This window comes from Sphaerodactylus townsendi, linkage group LG02 (assembly GCF_021028975.2).
Source record: "Sphaerodactylus townsendi isolate TG3544 linkage group LG02, MPM_Stown_v2.3, whole genome shotgun sequence".
NCBI lineage: Eukaryota > Metazoa > Chordata > Lepidosauria > Squamata > Sphaerodactylidae > Sphaerodactylus > Sphaerodactylus townsendi.
The window spans coordinates 56,831,639-56,846,039 of NC_059426.1; the positions used below are offsets into that span (position 1 = coordinate 56,831,639).

At 41.0% G+C, this 14,401-nt stretch overlaps 1 protein-coding gene across 10 annotated transcripts in view; it reads right to left on the reverse strand.

Annotated features, from left to right (window-relative positions):
- KALRN (kalirin RhoGEF kinase) overlaps positions 1-14,401 on the reverse strand; it is a 668,527-nt gene that overhangs the window by 215,267 nt on the left and 438,859 nt on the right. For all 10 annotated transcript variants that reach the window (XR_007243596.1, XM_048485754.1, XM_048485753.1 and 7 more), the window contains 2 exons: positions 11,842-12,016; positions 5,054-5,249 (listed from right to left, as the gene is read on the reverse strand). Coding sequence is in view for 9 of the 10 variants with exons in the window: in XM_048485754.1 (XP_048341711.1) it covers positions 5,054-5,249; positions 11,842-12,016 (371 nt within the window). In the remaining variant the exon portion in view is untranslated. The remainder of the gene's footprint in view (positions 1-5,053; positions 5,250-11,841; positions 12,017-14,401) is intronic.

The window sequence follows — 14,401 nt, forward strand, 5'->3', positions numbered from 1 at the left end:
TGAACTGACCATTTTGTAAACAATAGCCCTCTCCAATCTTCTAGGGAAGTAAGAATATGGATTGTTTTTTAATCGAAAAGAGGGAAGAAAAAAATCTTTTCCATACTTCCTGTACTTGACTGATCTCATGAAACAGAGACCACAGGTTAAATCTCTCTGAAGCTCACAACAAACAATTGAGTCATGCGGATTAGAACGACATTGTTCCTTTGCACTAAGTAATCAGAATACAGAAAAGGAAAAAGAAGATTGACCTCTCAAATAAGGGAGGACTTTGAATTAATCAACAGATATAAGATTTACAGCCATTTTTGTATCCTGTTCCTGAATGCACAGGACCCAGGTTGGTAAGCTTAGTGTGCCTACTCATTTTTTAAAAAATATATTTGTATGATATGCTCTCTAGCAGAAAATAGCAAAGATTTGAAATGACTACTCATGACAGTTAAAGCATAAAGTGCCAAAGCAAGACTGCAGCTGAACCTCAATAAAATAAAAGTAATGACTACTGGGGAATTATTCAACTTTAAGGTTGACAACGAGGAAATTGTGGAAGACTTTCTATTCTTTGGCTCCATCATCAACCGTAAGGGAGACTGCAGCCAAAAAAAATCAGGAGGAGATTGAGACTGGGAAGGGCAGCCAGGAAGGAGCTAGAAAAGATTCTTAAGTGTAAGACAGTGTCATAGGCAACCAAGATCAATTTAATCCATGCTATAGCATTCCCTAGTACTATGTGTATGTGTGAATGCTGGTCAATGAAGAAAGCTGATTGGAAGAAAATAGATTCCTTTGAAATATGGTTTTGGAAGAGAGTGTCACAGACGCAGTGGCCTCCCCCTCCCCACCCAAAAGTACTGAATCAAATCCAGCCTGAACTGTCCCTAAAAAGGTAAAATGACTAAACTGAGGCTATTGTACATTATGAGAAGGCAAAAGTCACAAGAAAAGACAACTAATTCATCAGGAAAAGAAGACACAACATGAGATGAGTTAATTATATAAAAGAAGCCTTTTATAGAGCCTTTTATATAGGTGGCCCACTGCGAGTAGCAAAGTGCTGGACTAGATGGACTCTGGTATGATCCAGCAGGCTCTTTCTTATGTTCTTATGTTCTAAGCCTCAATCTCAGTTTGCAAAACCTGAGCAAGGCTGTTAACAGTAGGATATTTTGAAGGACATTGATTCATAGGGTCGCCATAAATTGGAAACAACCTTACGGCACTTAACATTAAAACTAGAATTAAAGCCTTGATTGCACTGGAGAAGTGAGAGTAAACAATATGTAAACTATGGGTTCCCTTTAGGGTACCATGCATTCTTAAATGCTATCTGTACCTAATTGTGTGTGTAAAGGGCCATCAAATTGCAGCCAACTTATGGCGACCCCAAAGGATTTTCAAGACAAGTGATTAAGCAGAGCTGGTTTGCCATTGCCTTATTTGGATGTCTCTATCCAAGTACCAACCCAGCTTACTTTCAAAGATCGGAAAAGATCAGCCTATGTGATACCATTCCATATCCTCTGAACCTATCGAAGGATACATTACTCAAGTAAATGACTAAAAAGCAAAAAGATATTTTAGAACTGGGGATCAGGTATCTATCTATTGCTGCACCTCTGTTAAACACTAGAGGAAAACCTAGAGAAAGCAATTGATTGTGATTCTGATGACTCTCTACTGAAGTAAGTGCCAGTGTTATTATGTCATCTACATAAACAGAAAACAATTTCAGCACTGAGTCTTGGACTATTGGAAGATATTTTCAAATTCTGGCTGTAAAATAAATTCAATTTCTCATGGGCCACCTACTTCCAATGGAAGTATTTTTGCAATTATTTTCAGAAGAAACACTGTGTCTAAAACCAACAATTTTTATGATAGGCTTGAATTATTATATTCATTCAGAATCTCAGGCCCTTTTCTCGCCTGTGTGGAAGGGGCTTAGATGCGGCGTTCTGGCAGCCAGCATGGAGCCGGCCAGTCCCAGAAAGAGACCCGGGAGAGCGAGGCAGCCGCTGGGTGCTGTCGCCCGGTCGACTCACCTGCTCTTCGGCCCTCCGGCGTGCCGCCGGGGCCTGGGGACACGCCTCCCCTGCCCTGCGCACCTGCTTCCGTGTTGCAGAGCAGGGGGGTGTGTCCCCAGGCCCGGCGACAGCCCGGAGGGCAGAGCAGGTTGAGTGAAGGCGAGGGGAGTGTGTGTGGAGAAGCGCCAGGAAGCTGCTGCGGTTACCGCCCGCGGCAGCTGCAACCAACGGTGTTTCAGAGAAAAGTCGCGCTTCCCAGCACTCTGAGAAAGCTCTTCCATTTCCCGGCGCGGCCGAGGCTGACGCGGCTGCAAAGCAGCTCATGCCTGTGCAAATGGTGGCCTGGGGGCCGGCGTTTTTGCCGTTCCCAGGCACGCATCCTGTCTTTTCCCTGTCTTGGAAGCTTGGCCTCAAAGAAATGATTTATACAGGCATGCCCATTAATTCAGAACACTGACTAATCCAGAGGTAGGGAACCTGCGGCTCTCCAGATGTTCAGGAACTACAATTCCCATCAGCCCCTACCAGCATGGCCAATTGGCCATGCTGACGAAACTGATGGGGAAGTGCTCGGGAAGCTGTCCCCAGACTGTCTGTCTTGGAACCTGGTTCCTGCTTCCTTTTTTGAGCTAGCTGTGAAACAGCAAAGATGGGACAGATACTAGGATGACTAGAAGAGGAAATGAATTAAAAGTGGACAAGGAGGTAGTGGTATAAGATAGGGAAGAAAATTTTTTACTGGGTGCAAAGTTAAAAGAAGTCCTCAGGCTAGGGCCGTGGTGGCGAACCTTTGGCACTCCAGATGTTATGGACTACAGTTCCCATCAGCCCCTGCCAGCATGGCCAATTGTAGGGGCTGATGGGAATTGTAGTCCATAACATCTGGAGTGCCAAAGGTTCACCACCACTGGGCTAGGGGGAGTTCCCCAAGCAGGAATGGGGAACATTCACATGATACCATGATTGTATGCAGAAGGTGTAATCTACTAGAATCTTTAGGCAAGATGGTAAACCAGGGGTGTCCAACTCTGGTGCTTCAGATGTTCATGGCTAAATGGCCATGCCAGCAGGGGCTTATGGGAATTGTAGTCCATGAACATCTGAGGCGCCAGAGTTGGACAACCCTGTGGTAAACATTTTCACACAATTCACCAGTCATTAAAATTCCAGTCTTCTTCTTGGGCTGTATTCCTCTTGAGGGGGTTAGAACTGACATTTTCTTCTCCAAATAGCTTGATTTAGGGCATTTTCAGGGGAAGGCTGACAGCACGAATGTATTTGGCAATACTGTCCACCGTTTCTTTGGTCTTCCATGTGACCGGTGGCCTCCAGGGTCAAAATTTAGGGCCATTTTTGCAACAGAAGTTTCCTCAAGGCGCACAACGTGGCCGTACCACCGGAACCACGTTTTCCTCATTTTTTTTGTAATTGATTAATTCCAAGTCTTTGTTGTATTAAGGAATTTTTTCCCCAGTATATGAACTTATTTTCCAGGAGAGGAAATCCGTAATTTATATGTCCAAAACTAGTGGTGGCTTTTTTAGGTTTTAGAAAAATCAAACCACACAGTAAACTTCCATGAGAATTTTTCCAAAACCAAAAATGATCAAAGGAGCATTTTCTTAAAAAAAAGAAGAAGCTATTCCATTAAATACAAACCAGCATTTCAAAAGGCTCGACTTGTAATTGTGTATGCCAGCAATGTGGCATAAAACTGTGTCACATGTGACAAGACAGAAAGGGCAAATCATTCATCACAGGGGTGCTGTCTGCCCTTTGATATCCTAGGCCCTTTACTGATTGCCACTGATGAGTTATCTCAATCAGAAATACACCAGTTATGAGTGTATGACTGAAAATTGTGAATGTAGTCAAGATCAAAGAAGTGTAGTGCAATCATACATACTAAAAATGCTGGAAAAGTCCCGAGGACACAACGCCATATGCAGGCTAATTATAACAAATGTCTATGATGCCTAGCATTTAGAATGAACCTTGCTCCCAATAGATTACTAGGCTCAAAACGAGAGCCATTCCATCTCATTTGTTAATGAAGAAGTCATTTTCTTTGGGCTAATAATGAACCATCATTTTCACTTGCTTGTGCAAAGGAAATGGGAGGTTTAGGTTTACTTGATCTGAAATGTTGCTTCCTGTTGCTTGGTTTGGTTGTCGTTGAGAAATAGAAGGCTGCTGGAATCATAGGCTCACCTGTTTATGGTTTGACAAAGTCAAAGTCAATAAGGATTATAGAAACCATTATACTAGAAGTGCCATACTGAGAATTTGGGGAAAATATAAACCTAGGCTGTGTCAGAAAACACCATTATGATGTCATCACAAAAAGCACTATAAATGCAAGAAATGATATTTGAAAACTTCGAGACATCATGACATACTAGACTTTTCTCAAGGGGATTATAAAATGAAATCAAGAGAAGATTTAGTAGCACAAGGTCATTCGGTTTTCTATGCACAATTATCAGAAAGATTTAAAGAAGACAAGCGATCTTACAGTTTTGAAGACTCTAAGACTGAATTTGAAGTAGAACCAGTGGTGGGATTCAGCAGGTTCGCACCACTTTGGCAGAACCGGTTGTTTAAATGGTGCTTTTAAACAACCAGCTGTTAAATTATTAGAATTCCACCACTGAAACTGGTTGTTACATTATTTGAATCCCATCACTGATAGAACTATATAAGAATGATAACCATGTTATTGCCAAAATGTAAAAACTGCTTTTAAAATTTGAAACAAAGGAAGAACAAGTAAAAGAATGCATCATAAACTGGGCCAGAAACACACACAAACAGATCAATGGGAGAATATATGGATAAAGGATCTTAAATTTACATTAAGTTCCAGTCTCAAAGAGATTTTTTATAAAATGAGGTAACATTGATATTTATTGCTGGAGAAATTAGCAAAAATGTATAAAAATGTTACAAATGTACTATCAAAATGGTCCATTGGATACTTTCCATGAATGGTCCTTCTTGTCCGAGGACATAGTCTAACCTACCTGAGGCTTGGACTTCCATGATATACTGGTGCAAATCCTGTCCTTGCTGGATGACCTCAAAGGTCATGTTGTTCATAGCCAGCTTCCGTTCAGTGTGTCGCTGCAGACGCTGCTCTGCCAGAGTCAAGTCCTCAGTATTGAAATCATTCATTTGCCTTAGTAAGTCCTCGTTCCAGGCATCTAACTCAGCTGTCACCTTCAAAGGTAAAACAAGCAAGGCAGGGTAAGCATTCAAACTTTCAAACATCTGGTTTCAGAGACATACTATCAAAAATGATTTCATTTTCATCTCATTTTCATCATTAATTACAGGGTCTAATTCCCAGCCCAGCAAATTTAACAGGTCAGTATATAAGTTTCAGTTAAGTCTAGGGATATGGCATTATTTATTACAGGACTTTATGCATCAAAGAGAGCAGTGATTCTGACAATATTTATTACAGTAGAATCTTAAAGGCAACACGACTTTGGGTCAGAGGTTATTATCAATTTTAAAGATCCCCCCCCATTATTTACACACCTGAAAATCATACAAATTACCTTATCTATGAGAATTCATAGAGCATATCTAGGTTCATCTTGTTTTGATTGACAGTACTAGTAGTGAAACCCAGTAGAAATCTGTGTATATGGCCTCAATGACTATACTGGGGATATAGTCCTTGAGGATATATGAAACAATGTTCAAAATTTGCTATTATTTTAACACATAAACAGTGTTTTTTTAAATTTGCAATGCACTTTAGAGTTTGTCACAGATTCTGTCACAGAAACACATCTTACCATGATATGCCTCTGAAGATGGCAGCCATAGATGCAGGTGAAACTTTAGGAGCAAATGCTACCTGACTTTAGCCACCCAGCCCAGAAAACCCACAACAGTCACTTTAGAGTTTTCTTGTGGCTGTGCTAAAAGAACCTATTTAACTGATGGGGAATGGTGGACAGAGGTAGTAACTAGTTCATGGTCAAGCAATGAGAAGGCAGTAATAGTTGTTTTATGTACATCTCTATGTCAACGGGGCAACAGCTAGCTTTTAAAAATTCTCTTTTCCATCCAGCTGGCAAAACTTCTGTGTTTTTCTTGTTTATGAAACACAATTAAACCCTGAAATATGTTACCTAGTTTATTTTAGCTACAACTACATCAGGACACCATCTTTCAACTTACATGGTCCTGTTTGTTTTGCACTTATGAAGCTTCTACAGACTTGATGCTGATTTGGCTGTTGGGTAGGCTGGAGTGTATCTGACTTTGAACATCTTCAACTTGACTTTGAACATCTTCAACTAGAACCAATGGGCTGTAGTATATCTGACTCTGAACATCTCAATCTATAGTGAAGGACCACCTCCTGATATATTCTACACTCCAAAAGGTTTTTTCCTCCTTCATATTCTGGATGCTACTATTATTCTTCATCACAGCAAATTTCCAAAGCAGATGGGAATTTGCTTTCTGAGCAATAAGCCTGTGAATTTGGACTGTCCTAAAACTCTGTTGACTGTCCTAAAACTCTGTTGACAAACTCAGTAGCATTTCTATTGTGAATATATTCCCTAGTTCTGATTCTGTGGAAACAGTTTTAACCCAGAAGGTGCCTGCTGGTGTACAAAACCAGGCGGTTAAATCTGTAATGAAGCAGCAGATGTTGATTGTATATAATTGCATACCTGCAGCAATTTTCTACTTAAATCCTGATGACTGCTGTCTCTACTGCAGAGGCTTGTAGTTAGTGTGATATGGCTGATCCTTGTCTCCCAGCTTTAACCGGGAAAATGACTTTGGGGGTATAAAATGCAAAGGATCTTTTAAAACAAATAATGGACAAGTTTGTTTAAGCGCCTAAAAAAGAAGGAAGGAACTTGGGCAAAGGTTTGAACACGGCACTTTGGTTAAAGTTCTACAAGCAATCAGGATGATGCAATTTTATCTAATTATGCAGAATTAGGGAGTCATATATATGTACTTTTCCAGAACTTTCTGTGATCACTGGTTTGCAATTGCACAACCAAAGGATTGCCCAAGATAAATATATCCTACCATTAGAAAGATATCTGACTGCTTATTAATTTTGCCTCTTATTTTTATTTATTTCTATTTTATTAGGTTTATATACTGCTTCTCCTTATATAGATTTGGGGTGGTTTCCAACATGCATAGAGCAATTTAAATATAAAATCACAAGTATACAATTTGGCTTGCAACAATTAAAACCCATAAGATGACTTTTGTTTTAATTCAGTCATAATTTTGGGCAACACAATGCTCCTCTCCCCTGCGCTCCAGGAACTGTAAGTATTGCATTAAATAAAATGAAACAGTCTCTTGGACTCAGGGATAGAAGACATAGCAGAATATAAGACTGTCAGGATAATTTGTGGAAACCCCATAGGGTTTTCAAGGCAAGAAACGTTCAGAGGTGGTTTACAAGAATTTGGTTTTCTACTCTGCTTTTCTCAACTATAAGAAATCTCAAAGTGGCTGACAAACTCCTTCCCTTCCCCTCCCCACAATGGACACCTTGTGAGGTAGGTGGGTCTGAGAGAATTCTGTGACTAGCTTAAGGTCACCCAGCAGGCATCATGTGGAGGAGTGGGGAAACAAACCTGGCTCTCCAGATAAGAGTCTGCCATTCTTAATCTCTACAATATGCTGGTTTGCCATTGCCTGCTTTTGTGCAGCAAGCCTGGGCTTCTTTGGTGGTTTCCCATCCAAATACTAACCAGGACCAATCATGCCTAGCTTCTAAGATCTGATAAGATCAGCCTAACCTGGTCAGGGGAAAAAACTGGAGGAACCAAAACCAGGATCACTTAGGAACAAAAACCAGGATCACTTAGGAAGAAATGACAAGTAGAGCTCTCTGCTCAGATAAACTAATGGTTAATGGAAGGATAAGATAAAATGGCCGCTGCCAAGAAATGTTGATGTGATAGCATTCACAACTTCATGTTCAGCCTTATCCCCCAAATATTTAACAGTTCAATGCATACAACTGCTTGAGCACAGGGGTTATTGAAGAAGTGGAGCCATGCAAAGCTGCATTAAGAATCCAGTGTCAAAACATAATTGCTGTTAAAACTTTGAAAACTCAATCTGCAAGTAAATATATTGAGGTCACATCATAAAAAAGTAGATTGGAGCCACTAAGTCTGAAGAGGGAGGGAGTTCAGAAAGTGATAATTTTGGAAGTATCCCTAAAGTTTAATCTTTCAGACTACCCACTGGAGTTGGAGAAACAGTTTGAGATGTAAGAGGAGAATTCGGATCCTCACAGCATGTATGCTACTAAGTTTCAATTGCCATTAAACAACCCAGAATATAAGAAAACCCTGTCCTGACACAAAGATGAGCCAGAGCACAGACATCCGTCCTGCTTTGGAAATACTAACGCAGTGTAAAACACAGCACCCCTCTGTACCCACTCAAAATCTGTTCAGACCCAAATCAAATAGAAATGACAAATGCACTTCCTTAAACACTTCACATTTCAAATGTTGAATTAAACTAGGTGCCTGAAGAACAGCTGCTCTGACATTCACAAGGAGCATTTCCCTAGTAGTGAAGAAAATGGGGGCAGGCCGGGCTCCCACAGCGCTCCGCATGCATGCCGTGAAGCTCCACGGAACTCTGAATCAGCAATCATCCTTATCCAAAGTCTCATAATTCTCACTTGGTATTGCTCTGGGTGTCAGCTTATTATTTTGTTTTTATTTGTGGCATCTAAAACGTCTTAACTACAAGAAAATAGAAATATTTCAGCGAAGCTATGAGGGTATCTGCACTGAAACAAGAGAAGTATTAACGGATTCTGCTGCAGATAAAGTATCTATTACTGAAAATTACTTAAGGTGTTAAATGAATGCCATAGACTGTTTTAATGAGATTAAAAGTACAATTTGCACTCAGCTGCAATGGTCACTGTCAGAGTAACACGACAGACAAATCAGCAGTCATTTACAAATGCAGCAAGTATTATTTATTTATTTATTTATTTGTTCCACTTTTATACCGCCCTCCCCAAAGGGCTCAGGGCGGTTTACATCACAATATAAACAAGCGGATAACAAAATAGAATACTAAAAATTCATGTCAGTTAAAAGCAGCGCTCTTAATTTATAATCAGGTAAAAAAACCGATGGCGTTTCAGCCACTAGGCTCTAACTCCCCTGAGAGGAGAACAGCGGCTCATAGTTGTTAATGGGCACCTTTAAGCAGCCGGCCTCCCAAGATCCCGGCGGAATAACTCAGTCTTACAGGCCCTGCGGAACTCTTGTAGGTCCCGCAAATTCCGGACAACTGGAGGAAGAGCATTCCACCAGGCAGGGGCCAGGAGCGTAAAAGCCCTGGCCCTGGTGGAAAACCAGCCGCATCATAGAGGCCCGAGGGATCTCCAGTAGATTGGCCTCTGCCTAACGCCAGAGACCGGCGTGGGACATATGGTTCCAGACGGTCCCTAAGGTACGAGTTTCCTAGACCGCTTAATGCCTTAAATGTTAACACCAATACCTTGAAAGGCGATTGAGATTCAACTGGGAGCCAGTGCAGAAGCGGTGCAACACGGGCGTGATGTGATCTCTAAAGGCACCACCGTGAGCAGTCGAACGCCCGCATGCTGGACCAGTTTCAATTTCCGGATCAGCCTCAAGGGTAGGCCCGCGTAGAGCGAGTTGCAATAAACTAGGTAACATTAAGGCAGTGATGGCAAACCTTTTCGAGACCGGGTGCCCAAACTGCAACCCAAAACCCACTTATTTATCGCAAAGTGCCAACACGGCAATTTAACCCGAATACTGAAGTTTTAGTTTAGAAAAAAACAGTTGGCTCCAAGGCGTGTGTTACTCGGGAGTAAGCTTGGTGGTGGTCAGTGGCTTTGCTTTGAAGCAACTGTGCAATGCTTCAAATGGGTGAATCACGACACTAAGAGGGTTTAGAAGCAAGCCCTGTTGCCAGCAACCGAGCTTACTCCCGGGTAAAGGATTGTGCTTTAGTTCTTCCCATGAAAATCAGTGGGGTTTAACAGAACTTAACAGGGGTACCTATTGCCCCCCCTTCCACATGATGAACTCTGTGCACGCGTGCCCATAGAGAGGGCTCTGAGTGCCACCACTGGCACTCGTGCCATAGGTTTGCCATCACTGTATTAAGGGCTCATTTGGGATTTCATCTTAGTTCCTTGCCCAGACTTCACTACTGGGTCCAACCAACCATGCTCATTTATATCAACAACTAGCCGCTCTAGAACAGGGGTAGGGAACCTGCGGCTCTCCAGATGTTCAGGAACTACAATTCCCATCAGCCTCTGTCAGCATGGCCAATTGGCCATGCTGGTAGGGGCTGATGGGAATTGTAGTTCCTGAACATCTGGAGAGCCGCAGGTTCCCTACCCCTGCTCTAGAATATCTGCTACTTACCTGGCTGCTCTGCTTTACTGGAAAGATGGGTTCACTTTACCCAGTAGTATATTTATTGGACAGTCTGGTTCTGCATTAGCACTTATAGATCCCAATGTAGCTTAGGGTACCTAAATTACAGTTAGTGCATTACAGCCAAGTAAATAGAAGGCTTTCTGAAATAAACTGGTGATTTTAAAATCACTATTTCTCTCTAAATTTAAAGACACATAATATTCACGGTGCTGTATGAACTATAATTTAGGCACAATAAACTAGAATGGCATCATTCAAGATCTATGACCGCTTATTCAGAAACAGACTATCCAATAGACAAGAAATGTACCACTGTTTAGCCCATCGTTTTAATGATACAGCAAAGCCTTTAGTTGCCAGTCACCTTCACAAACATTAGCTAGATCCTATGTGGTGGCTCATTTGAGTAAGCTTCCAGTAAAAAGACCTAAAATAAACTGCAATAAAGAGAGTAGTCTAATAAAGCGGTCTAGTCTTTCTACAGTTCAGTCTAACATTATATGATAACAGCTATTGTCCTAACTTCAGATTGTGTTCTATATTTTGATTTTATTCTACCAAGACTGTTGGTGCATATTCAGTTAATGTTTGGGTGTTTTTTTTTAATTCTTGCACTGCACCCATTGGGCAAGGAGTTGTGTGTTACTTCTTGACAGAGAAAATCCAAACTCCTCTTTGCTTTGCAGAGTTGTTGGAGGTGTTTTGCAATAGTTCTCCACACACCCTTCTTTCTGACATGTTCTCATGTCAGACTAGTTTGGATGCTTTATGTGTTTGACTGCTCAGCCCATACAGACATCTTCCGAAGACCCTAATGCAGTTCAGCATCTACAGACAGATGCATTGTACATGTGGTTAGTTATGATGACTTTGTAAAAACTTTCTAACGTGTTTGTTTATTTCACTCTAGATTTTAGCACAGCTAACCCCTTCAAAAAGGGAACAATCCAGATTGTCTTATTTTAAAAAGAAATGGACTGAGTATTGTGCTATTGCTGAAAGAAGGATAGATGAACAAACATTGCAGAAGAGTAACAAAGGACTTGGGCCAGACATTTGGTAAGACGTTGACTAGCATTTCTGCAGGCACGAGGGCTTTTGCTTGAGAATGTGACTTTCCTGCCTTTCCCCTCTGGCAGAAGCCCAAATGCCACCAGAAGGGGGAAGCACGTGCCAAACTAAACTCTGTGAGTGGAACTCCTCATGCCTGCAGAAACACTAGTAAGGATCCACGCCACTGAATGACTGTAAGATTCTCAACAGAACAGGCAAGATATGATTACAACCAAAGTTTAACCGAGTGAAATTCCTCTTTTTCCAATAACACTGTTCTGCCTGACCCACAGAGCTGTTACCTCAATGGTATACTGTTCAAAGATTCGAAGCTGAAGAAAGATGTCTAATTTAATCTTTCTCTCATGGAAGAGTTCTTCCATCTGTACTTGGGCTTCATCAAGCTGTTGCAGGACGGATTCGATGTGGCTGATGGAGCTATTGTGCGGCGTTTTATTGTTAGAGACAGCTGAATCCCTGTGGTAAAGCCAGAGGAATAATTACAAAATAAGAAAAAAAATGTTTTCAATCCTATAAATAGCAGGAGGAAAAAGAGAAGGTTTGAAGAAATTGCATCCAGGATTTACTTCTTCCACTTACTGAATGCCTTCATTCTGTGAATATGACACAAAGAATTGTATGCATATTTTCATATCTAGTAACATTTTGACCATCATGCCCTAACAACAGGTAGGAGAGAATGGGGAAGGAGTGAATTGTGCATAAATCTCTTGAAGATTCTAGCAGTCCTTCTTAATTTTCTTCCAAGTGACCCCAAATCCCTTGATAAAAACCTGTTCCAGAATCTTCAGCCTCAAAGCTGCTGCTGTCATGCTGTATACAATCCTACTAATTGAACTCATAAAAGAATCTACTACTTGTATATTGTCATCATTAGATGTGTGCAGTATGTGAAGGGGGGTGAGTGGGTGGGAATTGAATGTTGTATGTTATACATCTTTAAACCTTGGGAGCTTTTTCTCTAGAGTGAGCTATTAATTTCTTTTCAACTAGAGCAAAACTGATGCAAATCGGAGGATTTCTGCTCAGGCAATCCAAGACATTTACAAGGGAAACAAATAGGTTTGACAATGCTAGTAAAAATATCTTAGTGTGCTAAGAATGGGTGGCGCATCCCTTTCCACCACAAACAAATTTGTACTTATTATACAGGAAAAGGGGAAAAATACTTTTTTCACAGTTATTTCTGGTTGTACCAGGATTTCTGGTGCTGACAGGACCCATTTGAATGGGTGGGAGGGAGCTAGGCTTGCCTGAAGTACCTAGTCATTACAGTTTTTTGAGGGGAGGGCAGCAGATTTTATACTTCTGCCAGTGGTTTGCATCCCTTTCACATTCCCACATAGAACTTTATTTGATTTATTTTATTAGTCGAATACTCTCAGGTTCAGACGGAAGGAAAGGAAGGAAAGGAGAGGAGACAAATGATGGAAAACTGTAGCTGCCTCAGCCATATGCCTTAAGGAGCCCATAGGCTAGGTTCTGTTCCTCAGAGCCGACACATACATTCCTGGCTTTAACTTGTTCCCTCTAGCAACATGAATATGACCACTGAGGGTTTTTTAAAAAATATAAAAGCTGTGTGGCAATTCAGCTAATAAATGCATATGAATTCAGGAATGACATGAGTACAGGGGCAAGAACATAATGTCTTAATATCTGATTATTGTGTGTAGAGAAATAAGCATCCTTATGATGTCTTTATTTAAAATATCCAGCTTCTGCACAGTGCTTACAGAACATAAGCACCTACAGCTAAAACACACCGATTAACATACATTGACTAAAAATTACAAATTCTGCAACATACTTGATGATGACATGCTAGGGTCGGTGAAACAAAAGGACCTTAAGCTGCAGACAGTGGGGAAATTGCAAAACGTCTCTGGGGGCAGATATGCAGAAATACATTAGCCCTATTGGGGTCGCTGACGCTGAAGATCAGGCTTCCTTCTGCCAGGGATGGGTACACATATTTTTCCTTCTACTCTAAATGGTAGCTATTCTCTCATGTGGAAGAAAATTAAGATAGGCAGTCTACAGTGCTAACCTTGCTTGTAGTCTCAGGAATTTCAGCAAAAGTTTTACCCGTTTTTGTCAGTTTCAGCTGCCTGGTATTTACTTGGTCAAACAGAAAAACTCAATGGGAGTCACAGAGAACTGAGTCACCTTCTACCTACATAGCCTTGCCTTGAGTTGCACTTTTTAGTCATGCTAGAGTGAAGTGGCATATTGTAAAAAGGAGAGGGAGAGAGAGAGAGAGAGAGAGAGAGAGAGAGAGAGAGAGAGAGATGATGTGAATGTTGGGAACTGGGCTGTGAGGTTTTGATTTGTGTGTTTTTCTCATTTCCAAACTGTAGTGAAAAGTCCCTGTTTTAAAAGATCCTGCTACCCCACAGATTAAACCAATCTGGTCAAGAAGCTGTACATATAGATTACTTCCAAGGCAATTCGAATGAAAGTCAGCTAAAAGCAATCTTCCACAAAGCCAGGGTAAGTAAGAGCAGACCCTGTACTTGTATATAGGCAGGAACATCTCAGCAATATTGATGCTGTTTTCAGGAAAAGAAAATAATATTCCCTTATGTAATTGAAGGCAAACAGGTAGTGAGAGTATCATAACTGGACTTATAATTCATAGTGAGAATGCAATTCTCAATGACAGGTACAGTTTGAAAGTATGAATATTCAACATATGCAACCATTCAGCCTGTTAAACACAAATCCTTTGCATGTGGCAAGATACTACATTCAATATTATATACAGGTATATGTTTTATTTAGTGACACCCAGACAGAACATAGCAGGATACAAATAATCAGTTCACAACAGCTTAACAA